The following is a 20,581-nucleotide window of genomic DNA, read 5'->3' on the forward strand; positions in this document are numbered from 1 at the left end:
CGAGACATGTTTTCATCTCTTCCCACCCAGGCCACCTGTAACAGTGAAGGCAATTAGTTTCACTGCCTCCCTGAACTGTATAGCCTGGCCGACCTCCAACAAGATCAAGAACTTGGAAAGGGAAATGGCTGTTGCCTTTTGTAGGCAGAAACAAACAAAATGAACAGTCTGGGCGAGACGAGATGCTCCTCCACGCAGCCCTTGCGGACCACTGCTCCCTCCTTGCTCAGTGCTCTTCTCCAAGGAACCGACTGTCTTGGCAGGGAGCATCACTGAGGGACTCAGTAAACTGACTCGTAAATCGGCTTATGATGGGAATGCAAAAGTGGAGGCTTGTACAGCCAGTCCTCCGTATCCCAACGGCACACAACTCTCACTAGAACAACTGCTGCATGCTTCAGGCTATTGCCTAGCATCTGACTGCCAGCCTGCAGCCATCGCAGCAGCTTTCCAGTGCCGCCTTCTCCAAACTCAGAGTCGTTACCAGCAGCAGGCACCTGAAAGAACTTGGCACCTATGGGAGGAAAGCAAATGCAGGAGGTTTGAGTACCTTCCCTTACTTCTTGTTCTCAAAATTGACTTATATACACAGCAGCTTATGAAGCATTTTAGATCCCAAGAACTTGCATTAGATTTAGAGAAACTGCTGAAAATTCAATTCTATGTTTCACTGCAAATTAAGGGTCTCAGAAGTCTGCACACTCTACATAATCTTAAAAAATGGGGCTTGGGTTCCCAAGTAACTTGGCCAGTTCTGAAAATTTTACCCATGACCGTTGTTCATTCCCCTAAATGTTAAGCTGCAGAAACCACTCCCAAAACCAAGTCTGGGAAACAAATTTGCAGTCGCTCAGGGTAGCTCAATACTTAGCTTGTTGAGTCACCATAATGACCACAGAACGGACGGATTATATGATTTTAATAGGTCAGACACCGCTGTTTTTTCCTTTACAATCACACATCCTAAAACAACTAAGAAGTAGTTGAGATAAGTCAGACACGCGTGCCCACACTCTGTTTATTTTGAAAAGTCATCACCTCTTCTCCAGATGAATGCTGTTATATTTGCACCTGACCATACGCTGTTTGTCTTCAGTCAAGGACAGGGATTGACACATGCATGCAAACAGCCTGCCGGAATAACAGACGTGTTTCTCTAAACGCAGCTTTGTTGCTCCTCTATTGTACTAGCAGTTTTTGTTGCCAAGTGAAGGAGTTAATCCTGCCCATAACTGTGTCTGTCTTTTGCAAATACAACTGAAACTAAAGAAATTACCAACATGCAGTTCTGTTTTCAAATAAACACTGATATTATTTCTCCAGGTTGTTTTTCTGCTCTGCAGTTATGGTTGTTAAGACAATAACCCTAGCAGTCTCAAATACATAGGCATCCCAATGTGCCGCACACTGTACAATGGCCCATGGAAGTTACTGTTAAAATACACTTATAGAAGAGAGAAATGAATTTTCTTCCTCCTACTGACTTTCCTGACCACACAGAAATTTTTTTCTCCCCACCACTGCATTTCTCATAGGACAAACTGTTACTGAGCCTCCCCTGAAAATCACTCTGTGAAAAATAGTATGGAAGGTAAGGGTGAAACTATGAATATGGCATGTGATACGTAACACCCCAGCCCTTAAACACCACCTGTGTGATTTCTGCTCTGCTCCCAACTTCATGCTTCATAACTGAGCACTAATGCCCACTGAGTGGCTTCAGCAGTGCCAGGCAGCACATTTCTTTCTCTTCTTCTCCAAGAAAATGAAAGGTGATGCAGGGCACGTGAAGTTCTGAAACTGGCCACAATGCAGTCAGTGGGATTTTTGGTTTAGACCTCTGCAGTGCCAGGATTTCTCACTGGTTTGCAATGATGTCATATTCAAATCCGAACCAGTGGACATTACCTTAAAATGAAACACTTTTGCCCCAACAGCAAAACCTGTTTGGATGGCTGTTACCTATTTTGTAAAGTGTCCTGAGATGGTGGCCAACAGAGGGTTGAATAGGAGCAACGAATGATTAATATACAGAGGGCATAAGAGGAAGTAACTTCATGTAGTAGGCAATAAAGCATTAAAAAACATGTTCTGTGTTTAGCAAGTAACGTGACACAGCTCTCCCTTAAGAGCTCTAGGGAACTGTTTCAAGTGCTCTCCTTTCACATCATACAAAAACCCTACTGGCATAACCTCTTCCAAATGGGAAATGGCACAATCTACTCAATAAAAACCTCTGTTTGTCTTCTTTTCTCTTCTCCTGGTTATCAGCTGAGCGCTACACAAAACAAAAAGAGAAGACTCTCCCTGCCCTCTTTGACTATCCCCAAAATTTTGATCCTGAAGGGGAAAGAAGCAGCGGGACAAGGCACACTGGAGAAAACATAAGGGGAATAGAGAGACACAGAGTGTAGCTAAGGCTGGGGCTGTAAAAGAAGCAAAAAAGCAAGTTTAGTAATGAATCCAGCTGGAATAGGTTCTCCCCTAAAAAGCTGAGCCTAGGATCACCATTAGTAGTTTTTACGCTCTAAGCTGGAGTGCAGGCAGTCAACAATACGGCCCAGAGAAACACACACCCGACAAGCTGGCTGAAACAACCATCCCTGGAGGTGTTCGAGGAAGGTGTGGACGAGGCATTGCGGGACATGGTTTAATGGGCACGGTGGTGTTGGTTGATGGTTGGACGTGATGATCTTACAGGTCTTTTCCAACCTTAGTGATTCTGTGATTCTGTGATTAGTGAGCGAAGAAGCGATGTTAACGAAGCAGCGATGGGCTATTGACCTTACGGTTACTTTTCAGGAGTTTACTTAGAACACTGGGTTGATGTAGGTATGAAAATGCCACATAGCAAATTACATGAATTTGAAACATATACCTACAATAAAAACTGAAAGTTTCAGGTTTTCCTGTGGTTATGAGCCTGCAAGCCATTCCACACAGGCAGATCTTTGTGTCCCTGATTAACCTCTGTCAACTAACTTAAACAGGGCTGTGTCTGATTAAGGTCCACATTTGCAAGCTTCAGAAAACACTTTGTATAAAAATTTGGTCTTTGGCCAACCCTGATTGCTGCATGTAAGTTACATCTGATAGGAGCAAAATGTGTCCGTTTGTGAGAATTTAGACTGAAATTTCCTTAGAGACCAGGACAGCACTATTTTCCTTGTTGCTTTTGTAGTCACTGCCTTGGCGTAATTACCCTTTTCTTGCTAACGTCAAAACAGAGTGGGGGAGAGGTTATTTTTCAAACGGCAGGATAAATCCCCTCGCTTCTAACTTCTGAAGGCTTCAGTTTATGACTCACTGTGTCCACAGTGAAATGAAGTTGTGATCACAACTCCAGACCTGATCCAACACACATTGAAATCAATGGGAGTCTTTCCGTTGACTTCAATGGAAGCTGGGTCACGCCCTTAGCAGACACTAGCTGTGCACATAACAAAACCACCCTCCAGTTTTGGATGGCAGAAAATATGGTCAGCCTGGGAACAGCAGGAATCCCTGAGGTCAGAGATTGTCTACAACAAAAAACTAATACAGGAAAAGCCAACAAGAGAGATGCTTCAAGTGCACCTGTCTGCACTCTGACTCTTTCTAGCACTATCAGCCCAGACAAAACTGCGTCCAGAGCAAATATTTATCAAAAATGTAAAAAGAGCAGATCTTGGCAAAAGCCACAATCTGTCCCAGAGTGGAAAACAGAATAATTATTCAACCTTAAAATAAAGTTTTCAAATAAAATGAACATAAGCTTCAAGAAATGAGCTCAGTATAACTTAGAAGCTAGAAGAGGCTTGCATCAGACTTTGTAGTGTGGTTTTGTGCTTGTCAAACATGAAGGTCAACCTAGGACTTCTAGAAGAAGGAGAGTACGAGCACAGCCAGTGCCAGACTCCATGGTGTATGTTAGCAGGCCACCAACAGACAACTAACTATATGTTGCCTTTAACATTCCTCATACGGCTCCTATATGAAAATGGTAATAAAGAAAAAAGCTGACAATGAGGGAAAGCTAAGCTTGAAAATGAAACTCATAAAACAGTTTTAAGAGTCTTTTGGGACTGTCAGAGGAAGGTCCGAGGAAAAGCATACACTTTGGAAAGATTAAAACAATGACTATGTGATGTTGGTAAGAAATTGATCATTGTCAGGAGAATGAGCCAGGAGCAAAAAGGAATATTGATCTCAACAGCAGAAACCATTTAGTTTGGATGATACAGCATTTCTAGGCTGGTCTTCACCTTGGCTTACACATCCCCAGGATGGATGCACTATTATTTGAACAATTTTTAGGTGGGAGCGTGGAGGTACAGGCAGACTGGCTACCCTCACACTGGCTAGTAGGTCTTGACACGGTATCTGAGAGTTACTGATGGTCGGTACCCAGAAATGTCTCATTCAGGAAGGCTCTCTGGGCTGACCATTTCTTCCACCCAGCCTGTCAGGCCCTGAGCTTGGCAGGTTCAGGAGAAAAAAGAGGCCCTTCTTCGGCCAGCTTTTTTCTACACTTACTTTTCAGCAAATCAAGAAATGCACAATGATGCAGGGATTTTGTCGGGTTAGTTATGGGCTTAATGGACACATACTGTATAAATTAAGAACAGGGAGGTCCTCCAGGGCTGGGCAGCCTGTGCAATGTGAATGAGTACCCCGTACCATAGGTAACAGATGCGTCCTGACACCCTGCACTGACTTAGCACTTGCAGGAACCGAGAACAAGCAGAGAACTTGTAAACGTGACTCAAACTCGTTAGCAAATTACGGGGCTAGAACCGCCCCCCGCGACATTATTCCCATGTTTGAGTGTAATCGCTTCATTATACCTCATTAAACCCGTTACACCTCACATTTTGGGCTGTGTTTTTGGACTCGCTTCCCATTCCGTTAAAAAACCAGAACAGCTGGGAGAGAGGAGTCCCTCCGAAGGTAAAAAGCTGACACTGTTGATCATAAATCTCTCGCTCTGTATGTACGTACGGATACAAGCCATGTCGGTGGCAGGTTTTCTATCTCCGCTTATTCCCAGCAGCTGCCCCCCCGCAGCCGTGCCCCCCGGCCCCGCCGAAGGCGCTCCGCCGCTGCCGCCCCCCCGCTCCCCCATCTCACGCAGGGGAGGTGCCGCCCCGCAACGCGGGGGGCCGAGGGACAACCCCCCCCCCCCCCGCCCCGCGCATCGCCCCACACCCCCCGGGAGGCGCCTCCGGGCTCTGCGCCGAACACCGCCGCCCCGCCCGGCCCGGCCCGGCCCGGCCCGGCCCCGCCGCGGGGTCCCGCCGCGGACACCTACTTCTTGCAGGGGATGAGCGCCTTCCTCTCCTCCAGGATGCGGAGGCGCTGGTTGGGGCCGTCGTAGGAGAGGGCGGCCCGCGTGTTGCGGCCCGTGCCGTGCTCGTAGAACACGGTGCGCCCTTCCCACTGCCGCGGCGCCTGGCACGGCTCGGCCCCGGCCCCGGCCCCCGCCGCCGCCCCGCCGCCCCGCAGCAGGAGGCCGCCCAGCAGCAGCAGCCGCAGCAGCAGCCGCAGCAGCCCCGGCCCCAGCGGCGGCCGCCGCAGCCGCAGCCCGCCCGCCGCCCGCGCCATGCTCCGCGCCCCGCTCCGCGCACGGCCGCCCCGCACGGCGCGCAGGCGGGCGGGCGGGCGGGCAGGCCTGCGCCGGAGGGGCGGGGGCGGCCCGCCTCCAAACCCGCATCACCCCAGCGGGGAGAGGCGGCTTCTGCCCCAGCTGCTGCATCCAAGCGGGGTGGGGGAGCGGGAGGCAGTGGGGCGGCAGGGACCCTCGCCCCCCCCCCCCCCCCGCCCCACTCCGGGAGGGTGTGCTTGCCCTGGCCGTACCCACCGGTGCGCGAGGGGTGATGCCGGAGGGGCACCTGCAAGGCCCGAGCCTTGGGGTACGTCTGGGCACTCTGCGTGGGCTTTGGGAGCGAGGGGGTGCACGAACAGGAGGGACCCGCTGGGTGACGCTGCTTTCATGTTGCTCTCGAGGGAGGAATCTCAGTGGGTCCCCACGGACAGTGTCACCAAGCACACGCATCCCTTCCTCTCCCACCGCCCTCTCAGGTTTCTCCACTGTTGCTCCCTGCCCGCTCTAGCTGAGCTTTCCTCGCACGCAAGGGGAGGGGGAAGCCTGTGCCCCGCAGGTACTCCGGCTCTGCAGCACCCAGGCCTGAGCTCTGCCGGGTCTGCAAGTGGAATCATCGGCGGCACCACCGGGGGCAGGCCCGGGAGCTGCAAACTGAGCCACGCGGGGCTTTCCCAGGCCACTGCCACAACCTGGCGTTGAGTTAATCTTGTTTGCTCAGCGGCTCCCTCAAAGGCTGGGGTGCGGCATTTGCCCACGGTGGAGGGAGAGCCCATAGGTCTTTTCCGTGCACAGGGACTGCACGGGGGAGCAGAGGTGGGGTGGGAGGCACCCCCTTGCTCCCGCGTGGCCATGCTGCTCCGCTGCATCAGGGGCGTGCAGCCGTGGAACACCAAGGAAAGAAAAATAAAAAACAGCTTGGGAAAAACCTGAAGTCCCTTCTCCCTCCCATTTGCAGATGCGACTGTGCGGGGACAGAGGCGGGGGGGAGAGCTGACTGCCCGCAGAGCAGCCCCGCACCGGCCCCGCGCTGCCCCGGCCCCGCCGCCCGCTCCCGGCTCCGGTCGGTCCCCGCCGCTTCCCCCGTCCCGAGCAAAGCGGGCAAAGAGCAACTTCCCCGCCTGCCTGCCCGTCCGCCCCACGCGTTTCCCCGTCCGTGCCGAGCTCACGGAGGTAACTCTGCAACCCCCGGGAGGCGACGGGAAGGGCCGCCGGAGCTCCCACAAGCGCGCAAAAAGTTTCTGCTCCCCATCCCTTGGGAAGGTGCAGCGTGAAGTTCAGCCCCGCAGGAGCGGGGTCCCGGCGGCGGCTCCCGCGTCCCTCCCGCCTCCTCCTCCGCTCTCCCCGCGTCGGAGCGCGGCAGACGCGTGTGGTTCGGGTTTGCTTTTCTCCCCCGCCCCGCTCCGCTTCCACCTGAAGGAGTTTATGACACAGATGAAAACTGAAACGGAGCTGGAGCCGCGGACGAGAGACGCAGTGATGTCGCCGGGGGATTAAACGGGGTGGAGGTGATGTCACCGTGCCCGCACGGCAAAACACACACACGCGCGCGCGCGCGCACACCCCCCCCCCCCCCCCCCCCGGAGGAGCGGTGCTGCCAAGGCAGCGCGATCGGCCCCACGTCACTCGTGCCACCGGTATAAGTGCGGTCCAGCGATGTCCATGGCTGTCGGCGCGGCGGCTCCCGCGACTTGACTGCAGCCGGGCGCCGGGAGGCAGCGCCGCTCCGCGCCCTTCGGCCGCCGCGACCCGCGGGCCGGCGGCGGGCGGCGGCGGAGGAGGAGGAGGAGGAGGAGGAGGATGCTGCGCGCCTTGGTGGCGGTGTCCCTGTGGCTGCGGGTGAGCCCGCGGGCGCAGGGCGCGCCGTGCGAGGCGGTGCGCATCCCCATGTGCCGCTCCATGCCCTGGAACATCACCCGCATGCCCAACCACCTCCACCACAGCACCCAGGAAAACGCCGTCCTCGCCATCGAGCAGTACGAGGAGCTGGTGGGCACCGGCTGCAGCCCGGTCCTCCCCTTCTTCCTCTGCGCCATGTACGCCCCCATCTGCACCCTGGAGTTCCTCTACGACCCCATCAAGCCGTGCCGCTCCGTCTGCCAGCGCGCCCGCGACGGCTGCGAGCCCATCATGCGCCGCTACAACCACAGCTGGCCCGAGAGCCTCGCCTGCGACGACCTCCCCGTCTACGACCGCGGCGTCTGCATCTCCCCCGAGGCCATCGTCACCGACCTGCCGGAGGGTGAGCGCCCCGGGGGCGGCGGGCGGCCGGCCGGCCGGGGGCGGCGGTAGGGCGGACCCCCTCTACCCTCGCGGGGCGCCCCGGGCGGGGGGCGGCGGGACCCCCACGCCCCTGCCCCGGGAGCCTCTCCCCGACAGCTCTCCTTCCCCGCCGCGCCTCTGTTTGCAGATGTGAAGTGGACGGACTTCACGCAGGGCGTGCTGGTGCCGGAGAGACCCCCGGAGCCCGACTGCAGGAGCCGCGGACAGGGTGAGCCTCGGGCGCCCCCCCACCGCCCCCTCCCCGGAGCCAGGCCCCCTCTGACACCCCTCAACCGTTTCCCCTTCTCTTCCCTTGAAGAGCGATGCAGGTGCAAAAAGACAAAGCCTACGTTGTCGACCTACCTGGCCAAGAACTACAGCTACAGTAAGTGCATGGGGGAAAACGCTTCGCTTTGCCCGTCCCACTCCCCTCTGCACCCCTCCGTGAGTTAGGCAGCCCCGGGTGGGTGCTGCACCCACACCAGGCCCCATCCAGCAAGTGCGGTGTGAGGACACCACTCCACTGCAGCCTTTCCAAGTGGGTTTTTGCCGGAGGACACCTAGCCGTCCTCTTCCGAAACCCTCCACTCGCATGCAGCTGGTGCAGGCAGTAGTAGTCATTGCGCAGATGATGGTGTGTTTCTGGCAAAAGCAGTGAAATGTCGGTAATGTGCACTGGCATCAACAGGTCGCTCTAAGAAAGGGTGCTTGCTACTGTAAAGGTCACTCTAGTAAGTGCAGTTACGTCTAATGTGAGCATGACCGTGTGCTGCTTGGCCAGCTCCTGTTTTCGTCCAGCAGGCGGAATAAACAGAGATTTATCACCTAAATAAAACTTGCAAATGCGAACGAAGCTGAAGCAAGGTAAAAAGTTGTTGCTTACAAATGTGTATACTCTTTCACTTACTAGCCAGAGTTTCATCTGGTGTGGAATTGTCACAGATTATTTGAATTCAGTGGCAATTTGCACCAGCCAGACGAGGAGTTGGCCGATAGTTTTATGATATGTTGCAGGACATATTGGCAATACAAGTACGTATTCATCCCTCTTCCCTCCTGGCTCTCCCTGCTCCAGTTTTCTGATGCTGGGAGTCAGGAAGAAGTCTAACTAAGATTATATAAATAACAGATTAAATATCTGTAATGTCAATAGAAAACCCCTAACTATGAATTTAAGATCCAGTAACTATGAATGTAACATGCAGTATCATCGTCTTTTTGTACTTTATGGTCTTTTTCTCAGATAAAAGTTGTTTCTTCAAGGGATGTATTCAGTTCTTACGCAACAGGGTTATTATTTCCAGTCAATCCCTATTTGTCTGATATCAAATGAAAGCAACTTTGTAGTTATTTGCTTCTTTGTTAGTACAGGGAAAAAAAATCCAACCCCCAGTTTGGTGAGAATAATCAAGCTGAACTTCTAACTTAGGTGGTTGTACACTTTTTTTTGTCATGGCATTTTGGTGCATTTATGTCATATATTCTTTTTACACAATTCCTTAATCCATCTTGGTACAACATAGTGATATGTTCAGGTGGGACAATGAACTTCCACAGTTGTCTGAAATACATGAAAAAGCAGTCATATAAAGTGGCTATTCTGAAATGAAATACAGGTGTTAGCCATACAAATTCTGATTCCAGTGACTTCAGTGGGAGTGTTGCTTGAATAAAAACTGTGGGTTGGGGTCCAAAATGAAATTCCATTGAATTTGTGAAATCAAGATTTTGGTTTTGAGAGGTAGATTTTTATTCAGTCTCCTCTGAAATAATTAGACATGTTTGTGTGGGAAATGAATTGGGAGACAAGACAAGGCAGAACAAATTGCAAATAAAATAAAAATTTTTCTGAAATCCTTTAAAGTAACATTTACAGCCAAATTGTATTTCTAGCTGGTCAAAACTTGGTTTCAATCAGACTTGAAAACAGATTGTGAGTCTCTGAAACTGAAATCCCTCATGTGTTTTGTGGCTGTTACACATGTTCTGATAAAGCTAGCACGTAAAACCCCAGACCACATTAAAATTTCTGGTCTCCTGTTTTCTACATGTGAAGTTTATTCCAAAGAGTTGTAGGTCCGTTTGAAGGCTTTTGACCTGGTGGCTGCCAGGGACAGTGTCGCTGCAGGCTGACCGCCCTGTGGTACATACACTGCTCATGCTTCTTTCACGGAAGAATTTTGTTACAGTTTGGTAATTGGACCCTTCCTGTTTTGACATTTCCTAGACACAAAGTCCTTTGCGTAAAAATTGTGCTTCCTTTCTCCGATTTGGTACTTCTCACGAGAGAGAGTGGGTGAACTGATGCAGCGGTGGGTACTGCCAGGGTTCGCAGGTGCAAAGTTAGCCAGGGATCATCCTCAGAGCAATCGACAGACTTTCACCTTCTTGCATCCATGCAGACATGCAGTTTTCCTCAATAAAAGGTAAAAACATGAATGTTTGGGTAGTCAGAGTCAGAAGAACCCTTTTCAGAGTCTATTTTATATGAGGATCTTACTACCGATGCATAATCCAAAGGCAAAAGATGAAAAAAAGTGTAAACCGGGTAAATCACGAAAATCCTAAACCTCTTAGTTTTTGACTACTTGTTCCAAACCTTCCCTTCTTTCTCATATTTAAGAGAAGACTTTAGTTCCTGGATGCAACCTACAGGGAAATGATTTTATTATTGAAAAGACTGGATTCATGCTAACTGTCTGTGAGGTAAATTATTCATTACTTAATTGGAAATAGCCAGATGTGGCTATAGAACGGGTGCGATTTATGCGAGGGGTTGTTCAAATCTGAGTCAAAGGAGCTGTTTGTGTGTGCGATTCCAGGCAAGATCGCTTGGCCTGATCTGGCAAAGATTTAAGCGCATGTTTAGTTTCACAGTTGTCAACAGTCCTACTGAAAACCAAATTGGGATCAGGCCTCTGTTATTCTAAGCCACTGTATGTGCCCACACATGAAGAAGTAGTTCTAGTTTCACAGCCGAAACAACAGCTTTCAATTTAGTATGTTTTATTTAATTTTGAGATGTGTTTAAATTTCTAGGACCGTGTGTTGTTCTCATGCCTCTATTTTTCTAATTGCAGTCATTCACGCTAAAGTAAAAAGCATAGAAAGAGGGAGCTGCAACGAGATAACCACGGTGGTTGAAGTCAAAGACATACTCAAGTCTTCGACGCCAATTCCTCTGTCTCAAGTGCCTCTTCTTACAAATTCCTCCTGCCAGTGTCCACCTCTTCAACCGAAGCAGGATCTTCTCATCATGTGCTATGAATGGCGCTCAAGGTGAGCCCTGGCGATGTGGTGGAGAAAAGCGTTATAGCTAGCTGTGACAGACGGGAAGGAGGACCAGCAAAGCTCCTTTCCTCATCATGAACATGTTTTGCCGACAGTTTTTCTTAGGATAACTCACACATACAGCTGCATGTTTCAATTACCTTCGCAATTAACTTTTTCCACTTAATCAGCCTCAGCTCTGAGACGCAATGCGGTGTTCACAAAACCTGGCTCGCACGTGGACAGTAAATCCTGGTGGTGTTAGGCACTGACAGCATATTGCCTAATGCATTGTGCAGCAGTTCAGGCATCTCCAGCTGTTTGGGAGTGTTTTTCCAGGACTGTTTTCCATAGGTATGAGCTGCTTTGTATGCTACAAGCCCGATGGTGGCTGTGGATGGTGGTCCATGTTGGCAGGACCATGGGGAAGGCATAGCTCTGTCTCACTGACCCCAGGGTTGGGGACAGGAGATGATGCACATCTCCCGTCTGCAGAGCTGCTGGAGAGAGAGCCAGGCCCTCTCCGACGGCCTATGCACACTTCGGACCAAAGCCATCAGCAAGATGTTTCTGATCCCACAGCTGTACCGGGACCAGCCAAAGCTGCAGCCATTAGAGCTCTGGCTCCCGGATGGCAGATGAAAAGTAAATACTCTCAGAGCAGCTTGCCAGTCCTGCTGTATGATTAAAAGACAAAACAAAACTAACTTTACCAGACCTTTCATCTGGCAGTCAGCCTAGCCCCAGGCGTGGAAGGAAATCCAGCATGCTGGTCTGGAGGGGAGGGAGTGATGAATCACAGCTCCCTTTTCTCTCTGGGTCCCCGGGGCAGAAGGGGACATCCCGTCCCCTTTAGCACCCCAAGCGTGCCTGTAGCAACAGGGGCCAGCAGACCAGGTTGTGGCATGGTAGGTATGTGTGGCTCTGTGCTGTGGGTCAGAGGTAAGGCTGTTCGTAAAATGTGCAGGCTGGTTTTGCGTACAGTGATGTGACTGTTAATTGAATTGTTAATTGACATGTGCACTTGTAAGAACCATAGCACAGCTACGTGCGGAACTTGATGGGCCATATCCATATTTTCAATGAGTTTTGTGGTGGTATTTGAAGTGTGTTCTATAGGTGTTTCTGAAAGTTGCCATCTGATACCTTACTACCTTAACTTGTTTTTGTGAGCTAACAGGCACAGTGTTTTACTATTACACAGCATGTTGCCCCTCCAGGTCTGGAAGTATTTCACAAAGATTAACTTAGAGCCCTCTGCTTGTGTTAGCCATTTTAGGAGTACATACTCTGAGTCACGCAGAAGGACCATGACCAAGATTGCGATCGAGGAGCTCTGAGCTGCAGAGCTTTGTTGGAGAGGACCCTCAGGAGGCTGTCAGGGAGAGGAGATTTCAAAAGTGAAAGATCACAATCAGCTTCTCCATTACTATGGAAAAACACACCATTCACTAAATATTTTGTGATGGTTTTTAAAGGTCACTGAGGTTTTTAATTTCATATAGTGTACTAAAATGGATTTGAAAAAGAAACATCAACTATTATATGTGTTTCCTGTTGAACTCAGTGGCATGCGAACAGAAGGTTTTGAGTTACAGTAGCTTTTTAAAATGCCAGAAGCAATACGGGTGGAAGCTGTAGCTTCTCTGAAGTCAACGGCAAAACACCCATTGCCCGTCAACAGGGCTAGGGTCTCACTCAATAATTTGACCTGAACGAAAGCTGTTCTCAGACGTACACTGTGTTACGGTGTCGTTCATCATGATGTGGCCTTAGTGTCAATCCTATATGTTAATTCTCTAATCTTTCCTCAGAAAGAAAAGGAGATATGTATCATGTTGGTCTTGATTCTCCAGGGCTTGCACTCACTGTAGTACTTTCATGTTTGGGCAAAGTGGATGCACAGTGGCTAACAGCTACGAGCGGCAGCATTTTGTACTCTTTTTGAACTGGTATGAGCAGCAACGCTGTTCATGGAAACTGGAGAGTCAGGCCCTGCTATGCTGTGTAAGCCTCACCCACCAGCAAAGTGCTGTATGGAATTATGTGAATAATGGTATTTTGATGTCTTCGGCCAATGCTGATGTTTAAATAAAGCATTCCAGAATTGGGGAAATGTCATTAGGGCATATTAAGGCCCAGCATCTCAAAAAAAAAAAAAAAAAAAAAAGAAAAGAAAAAAAAGGAAAATAAGGGAAAAAAAAGTTTAAATAGTTAAATAGTTAGCAGTAGAGGATATAACAAAAATTCCAGCATCCCTGTGCTATAAAGTAATGATTTCTAGGGTGGGACTTAGAAGCTGTGACATCAGACTGCTTTAGAATAAACTATTTTAGAAGCTGCTTAAGGCATATACATTAAAGAGTTACACTTTTGTTTTGTTCACTTCATAACGCCTAGGCTCAGTATTTTCATAGAGGCGCCAGCCAGATTTCACTGGTAGGCAAATATCACTGCCCATACATATTCTGAATATACTTTAAAGCACTCATTAAGTAGTTACATGTAGGAAATACATAATACTGTCCTAAGGTATTTATAGGTAACAATGGAGACAATTGTCGTAAGTGGTCAAATAACGTGTTACCGTCAGCTGAGCTTTACTAACTGGTGCATGTAACACCTAGCTTTTTTTTTCTATTCAGAAGTAAAATACATTTATGTATTTTATTTATGTATCTTATTTATGTATTTTATACATTATTATATACATATATATACGCCACAATTGTATACAAAATACAATTTAAACTGCTCTTCTGCACACGCACACACACATACAAACACAAACATATAGTGGGCGTAAGTAAAAATATATGTGATAAAGACATTTAAACAGTTTTGTGGGATGTTACCCAACCGATCACTTTTTGTTAACAGTGATCAAGGCAGGACAATTTTCCCCTGCAGAATAGCTGCAGGTGAGAACAAAGGGCTCTAAATGTTTTCTCAATACTGTCCATGTGCTGCAGTTTTGGCTGTAAAATCTCATTTCTTTTGAAAATTTTTTTTCCTGTTTTTACAGAGTTTAGAATAGAATTTCAGAAGGATCCATATAAGCATTTAGAAATCCATTAGAAAGCATTTAGGGATGGAGAAAAATATTTTTCTGCTTATTGTCCCATACACAGAAGCTGTCAGTACCAGTACCTGCTGGTTCATTTCAGCCTCAGTTGGTATCTGGAATAACATCTCAGGAATCAAAATTAGAAATATCTATAACTTGTATTTATTTCTTAATTTTCAGGTTGATGCTGCTTGATGGATGTCTAGTTGAAAAATGGAAGGATCAACTAAACAAAAGATTTAAGGTAAACACCACCAAAGAAAAGAATCCTGATGTTCTTGATAAAATGTTAAACAACTTTGTTCTACTTCAGCATTGAATAACTTGCTTGACTTTCAGATATCCATAACACCTGTGGGTATTATTATTTTCACGTCAGCGTTTTCATACCTCATAATTACATACAAGTGTAAGTGAAAATTTGAAAACCTTAGTCTTGCATTTTAGGGTCTCTAAAATCTTATTTCTATTTTATCTGCAAACTGTCCCTAAATAGGATGGTTGGATGATCTTTGTGTGAACTCTGGCTTATTACAATAATGACTCTAGGAATTTCTTTCACATCACTGCTATGGCAAGTAACTGTCAGATAGGTGATATGCAGATGAGTATATAGTCCGCATTAGCTAAGAAAGGAAGTTAAAATCCACTGCACTGGATAAATGGGCTTTGCTGCATTAAAGCTTGCAGGCTGGAGACACAGGCTTCTCACCAGTTACTTTCCACTAAAGACCTACTGGAGGTATTGGGCATCCCCTCACTGGTTTCAGGGAACGTTGGAAGGACAAGTCTATAGTATAGAGACCTGGGAGACAGGAGCAGGAGATGCCCTTGCTTTTTGGGGCTTTAGGATAGCACCTGCTATCACTCCCTGCGGGTAAACTCCTCTTTATAATGGAAAGAAAGGGTGGATCAAGACAATGTCTGACTCTTCCTCACACTTTTAGAGATGGAAGAAAGTTATTTCTGGAATTCAGAAAAGGTTTCAGAGCATTAAGAACATACATGTATATTTATTTTAATTATGAACTGCTGGCAATTGGTAGAGAGGAGGAAAAAAGATGCATGTATCCGTAAATAGCAGCTTTTAGATTACAGACCAGCTTCTTGCAGGAAATCAAATTTGATGCTTTTATCATTCCCTTTTCTCCTCACTTACTTATGTAAAACCTATGTATGAAAAAGAAAACATGCTTTAAATCTTTAAAAAATAAATACATTGCAATTGCAGATGATACCACGTGGGATTTAGGAGAATACTGACATATGACTTGGACTCTTGAAATCCTTTAGCTGTCAACTTAATGGCTTGTTACTGGCACACAGTGTGTTTTAGTGGCCTCCTCACACTGTTTTGTCATTTCTAACTGTGTCTTGAAACCTGTTTGGACATTCATTTCCAGACTGTCAAATAGATGCATGACTGCCAAACAAAATACTTCTCAAAGCATGTGTCATTCCCCCTGATATTAATAATTTCATAAAATAAATCCCCATTTAAACATGTTTGGGTGGGACACACCTAAATGACTGCTGATAGTTTTTGTTTTATAAAGATGCGTATAATGACCTTGACTACACAAAGATAGCCAGTATGCAGCTAGGTATCACAGCGTCTTCATTTTAATGCCCATCATTCATCTCTGAAGACTTCCATCCAACTTTTTTCTTGAGTTACCACTCAAAATGAATGTTTTGAGCTGTCTGTGGACCACAGAAGACAGCTGTTAACATAACCACAACATGGCGGGTCTCTTCTCTAGTCAGGACAAGGGTCCGAGTTGCATCAGGGTCAGTGCAGAGATACTAAATTGGAAAGCTGGAGAGCACTTCTCTTGCTCTGATCACTGGGCAAAGCCCCTGCCTTTGGGAGTTTCAGAAGAGGAAGTTCATTAACAGAGGGGAGAGGTGAAACCCTGTCCAGGTTCTACTATCTACCTAGCTTTCCTTAAAGTAAGTATTTCTGTTCCTAGAGGCGAAAGACTGCAGTCTCTGCTGCAGCGTTGTGGATCTCTCCATATTTTGGACTGCCTAACAACTTAACCTCACTATAAAAACCTGTTTTCTAACCACTGCACTTTTGGGTTTGGAAATCCATCAGCTATTCTCTTTGGTCGGCTCTTTGATCTAACTGCTTTTCAAAATTTCTCAGGGATGCTGCTGAATAAAGCTACAGGTGCATTATCACAACCATCCCACTGCAACTCTGAACACTGTGATTTCAGTGGTCATCTCCATTGTCTGCCCATAGCATAAGCTCTTTCATGCCCAGTCCTCTCCACCCCAGGGAAAAGCAGAACCAGAAAGTAAATACCACCTTCCCTTGTGGCTGTGTGTTTAAATATATATTGTGAAAGGATAGTCAGGATAGCTTTGATAAAGACATAATTATTTATGATTATGTCCTTCCCTAACTCAGCCTCTTTTTCTGCATTTCCACAGAGGTGGGAACAGAGACTGCAAGAACAAAAGCTGCGAACGGCCCGTAGTAAGAACCAGAATGCAGGACGCAGTGGTCGAAGTGGAGCCCCAAAGCCATCAACCAAGAACACCAACCCGCTGGTCAGTGGCCCCAAAAAGGCCATTAAAATAAGAAATGGCCAGAAAGAAATCAACCCTAAAAAAGTGTGAGTGTGAAATTTCCAAAAGGAAAGACTTCTCCTGCACAATGAGGGTCACAATCTGGCTTGGTCGGCATGTTTTATTAATCCAGAACTCGTCGACTTAAAAACTCACGGCAGTTTCTACGTAGACATTTTTGCTGCACTTTATTTTTAAAGGTTTGCTTTTCCTTTCAAGCCACTGCAAGCCGTAGAGTGTAGGTTTGCACTAATACGTGGTAGGCATATTCAAGCTGACTGAACTTTATCTTAGGGCTCTGATTTGCGAGTCTAGATAGATCTAGCCTTGGCTGCCAGAGGTTTTAACTCCTTATGCCGGTTGCCTGCCCTGCTTCCCTGGAGAGGTTGGAGAGCTGCATGGGGCATCTCTTCTCTCCTCAGAAAGTGCACCAGTTTAGTAGTTGGCGAGTTAGTCAGTGAGTTAGTCAGTGAGTTAGTCTGGTGAGCGGAGAACCGTGGCAGCTGAGGAGCAGCAGAGGGATGGTAACCTCTGGCAGACATCTGGGGCAGCCACCACTGCAGCCGCTGGAGCTGATTCTATCTGCTATTTGGAATCACAGCCCTTGTTCAGAGCATTCAGAAGCATAGTTTACCAATAAGCATCTGGGTATGCATTATGTGATTATTTTTATGTGTGTGCCAGAAATATGCTTACAGTGTTAGTATTTGATCTGGTGGGTTTGTGTAGCAAAAATGCATTGAAAGCAGACATTTAATTTTTTTATTGTACTTCAGGCTGGCTTCTGTTGTTATAATTTCAAATATATTTAAGCATCTAATTGAAAAATCAGTATTTTTTAAAAGGACAGATTGAAGTGAAGCAGATCTGTAGAATTCTTAAAAGTAACACGTTTTCTGTAATATAGCTTTGTTATGAAAACTGGAATAGAAGCATTATTCTAAACATAACTGACAGCTACTGTACAGTATTAAAGAGAAGATAGAGCTTCATGTGGCTCAGCGTTCATTTGGAATATTTTTTACCATTTGACACCATATTTCTAAATCTTTCTCTGATACCAAATAAATAAACAAACAAACAAATAAATAAATATGGCTTGTCCATATTCCTGAACTTCTCAAAACAACTGGCTATTTGCAGTTTTGCTGATCAGAAGGTAACATTTATCCCGCAAAGGGTCACAGGCAAAGCAGATGCTTTTATTTATGTACTAAGTTTTACTGACAACGTTTGTCATGTGAGGTGTTACAACAGCAAAGGTGATAGATTAAATCTACTTGGTGTAACTCCAAGTTGGCATTTATGCTATTCCTGCCCAAGCTCTACCTGGATAAGGCAGTATGGCTAGCACAGTCTGATTTCTGTTAACACATAAGAAGATCACCTGCATTAACATTGCAAGAGCTCGTGATAGACCACTTAAAGACCTTCAGGAATTCCTGCAGCAAAACAAATGACTAGACTTGGCAATTCTGGTATCTATAAAACAAAATCAGCATTTCTAAAACAGAGAGAGTCTATGTCAGAAAAAAAAAAGAGTTCTGTGTACGTTAACATAAAGAGTTACAACTGGTCGTATCAGTATATTGATCTATGTTACTACAAGAATTCCAATGACATTTGCATGCATGAAATTTAAGGCAGAATATGCTGAAGTGATTTTGGTAGCAGCAGTAATGTATTTGGTAATACGCTAACTCAAGCTGAAGACACAGATGCCAAATCTGAATGCTTAAAACAAAGGGACAGAGGTGTTACAGAAAAATTGAATAATAGCGTATAGGGTAGTTCAGGGGGAAACAAACCAACCCTGCATAATCATTGGCTGAGTTTTGAGCAGTTGGCTAAAATATGCAAAGGTCAGCATTTGAATGTAGCCCTTCCTGCTAATTCTGGGCAGATGCAGAACTTTATCGCCATGGTACATCTGCAGAATTAGATCCAAAATTCAATCCAGGTGCCAGGAATGCTGAGCATATATTGCATCTATTGACTTTAGTGGGAATTATGTGTATTTGACATGTCTAAAAAAACAGACCACAAACTTAGGTGCCTAAATACAGACTATAGGTGAAATCTTAATCCTGTACAATGAAATGGAAAAACTGAAACAGAAATCAAAGGAGGCAGAATTTCACGGCAGGTGACTAAATGAGGTGAGTTTGAAAATGCTGACTTAAGCAAGCATGATCTAAAAGATCAGTATGATTGGAAAGCTTCTAAAATAGTTTTATCTACTGTGTAGCAGGAATTCTTAAGCTTTGATTACCTATTGATACCGATTTAAAGTACCCCAATAAATATGTATAAGGTATTAAAAATGAACGACAGTCCTATCAATGTGATGTTGAAATAACAAATATCGAAGTTGTGATATTTCACTTTAACAAGTTTTATTGTGGACATCGTCAAGTGTGGTGTTTGTTGAATGAAACCTTTGGAACAGCTAGCTAGACTTCATAGCAACATTACATATTATTTTAAAACTGTTAAAATCAAACTTTTTTCATTTTTTGATATTGGAGAAAAAAATGTAAAAATTATTTTCTACAGAGAATTGTCACCATTCCTTCTGTAAGTTACCGTCATTGGACTGAGGATTCCAGCATGTTGGAATAAACTTTGATGTACCAAGCCCGGTGTTTCCAAACTCCTTGACATTTTTATGTATGCTTTATGCTGACCAACTTTCATTCTGATATGGTAAAAATACTCAAGAAGGAAAGGCAATACAACAAAAAGCAGGGGATATCATAATACAAAGAACAGATGTGCAGATGGGGGAATGAATGACTAAGGTTTCCCTTACTGTTCCCTTTTGTTTTCCCAAATCCATTTTTTTCTACTTCTTAAGAAGACATGGGTCAACCCAATTCATCACTAATATAATTCAATCCATTTTGAAAATCCCTTATAATTATTAACTCACTGTGACATCAAATGCTGGCTGAATGCAGACGCAGAACATACCCGCCCTCCAGCCCCCTGCCCTTCCCTTGCAAAGGTGCAGAACAGATGTTGGAGGAGCGAGGGCTGTTCGAGCAGGCAGATGTATCCTCCCACATCCCCACGTGGCCCGCTCACCACTTCTGCTCCCCGGCATGTGGCAAAAAGTCGGACTCACCTCTCCTCATCCACATCCATGGCCAGGTGTAGTCACTACCATGCCAGTGCACTCCAGCACCGGAGTCGTGAAACCTCAGTTTATCAGAATGAGCAAATAGTCCCCTGATGGACCAAAGTAATTACTGTGCCTATTTACCACTGAAAAAGTTAACAGGCTAAAACTTGAAGTGTCAAGTGTTTCTCTCAGTGTTACAGCTGAGGGGCTTGGCATTTTTTTCATACAAAATAAAAATTGCCTGGAACACCGAACAGATGTTTCTAGTGCATTTCTTACTACCTCCCCCACAGATGTACCCGGTTTAGTAAGAAGTGCCGTTGAATATTTTCACTGAATGTTCTAACCTCAATTCCAAAAGAATGAAACCTGAAAAAATATTTACTCTAATTGTGAATAATTGGCACTGTTTTAGACGCTCACTGTAAATGCAAATCAGAACTCTTTTATGAACCACATTTAAAAAAAAGTCATAAACCCCCCTCCAGCAGGACCTGAATGACCCGGTCACTTTAATTCAAGTCAGTGTTGCAGCTTTGTTACTTTTGTCCAGTCATTGCATATAACTGAGCAATACTTCCTGTACAAATAAAAAGAAGATTTTCCAGTCCAAAATACTCAAACAGCTCTTAAATTATTTTATCCAGCATTGTAGCTCAGATTCCAAATGAATGAAACCTGAAAAAATATTTACTCC

The 20,581-nt window shown here is 46.2% G+C and overlaps 2 protein-coding genes across 2 annotated transcripts in view; one reads left to right on the forward strand and one right to left on the reverse strand.

The window, feature by feature from the left end:
• The window catches only part of EPDR1 (ependymin related 1), a 29,414-nt gene extending 23,831 nt beyond the window's left edge, over positions 1-5,583 (reverse strand). Inside the window, exon 1 of the mRNA XM_059819025.1 lies at positions 5,291-5,583. Coding sequence (XP_059675008.1) covers positions 5,291-5,583 — 293 coding nt within the window. The remainder of the gene's footprint in view (positions 1-5,290) is intronic.
• Positions 5,584-7,381: 1,798 nt separating this feature from the next.
• On the forward strand, positions 7,382-16,811 carry SFRP4 (secreted frizzled related protein 4). The gene is made up of 6 exons (XM_059818949.1): positions 7,382-7,823; positions 7,992-8,072; positions 8,163-8,228; positions 10,924-11,122; positions 14,361-14,424; positions 16,623-16,811. The coding sequence occupies exons 1-6, from the start codon at positions 7,382-7,384 to the stop codon at positions 16,809-16,811; spliced, it is 1,041 nt and encodes a 346-aa protein (XP_059674932.1).
• Positions 16,812-20,581: the final 3,770 nt, after the last annotated feature.

This window comes from Gavia stellata, chromosome 6, assembly GCF_030936135.1.
Source record: "Gavia stellata isolate bGavSte3 chromosome 6, bGavSte3.hap2, whole genome shotgun sequence".
Taxonomy (NCBI): domain Eukaryota; kingdom Metazoa; phylum Chordata; class Aves; order Gaviiformes; family Gaviidae; genus Gavia; species Gavia stellata.

Bases quoted from the DNA above. Each gene is read 5' to 3' on its own strand.
- SFRP4 (XM_059818949.1), top strand. From the start codon at position 7,382: ATGCTGCGCGCCTTGGTGGCGGTGTCCCTGTGGCTGCGGGTGAGCCCG. The intron at 7,824-7,991 runs GTGAGCGCCCCG...CTCTGTTTGCAG, and splicing joins CGTCACCGACCTGCCGGAGG to ATGTGAAGTGGACGGACTTC. The intron at 8,073-8,162 runs GTGAGCCTCGGG...CTTCCCTTGAAG, and splicing joins CTGCAGGAGCCGCGGACAGG to AGCGATGCAGGTGCAAAAAG.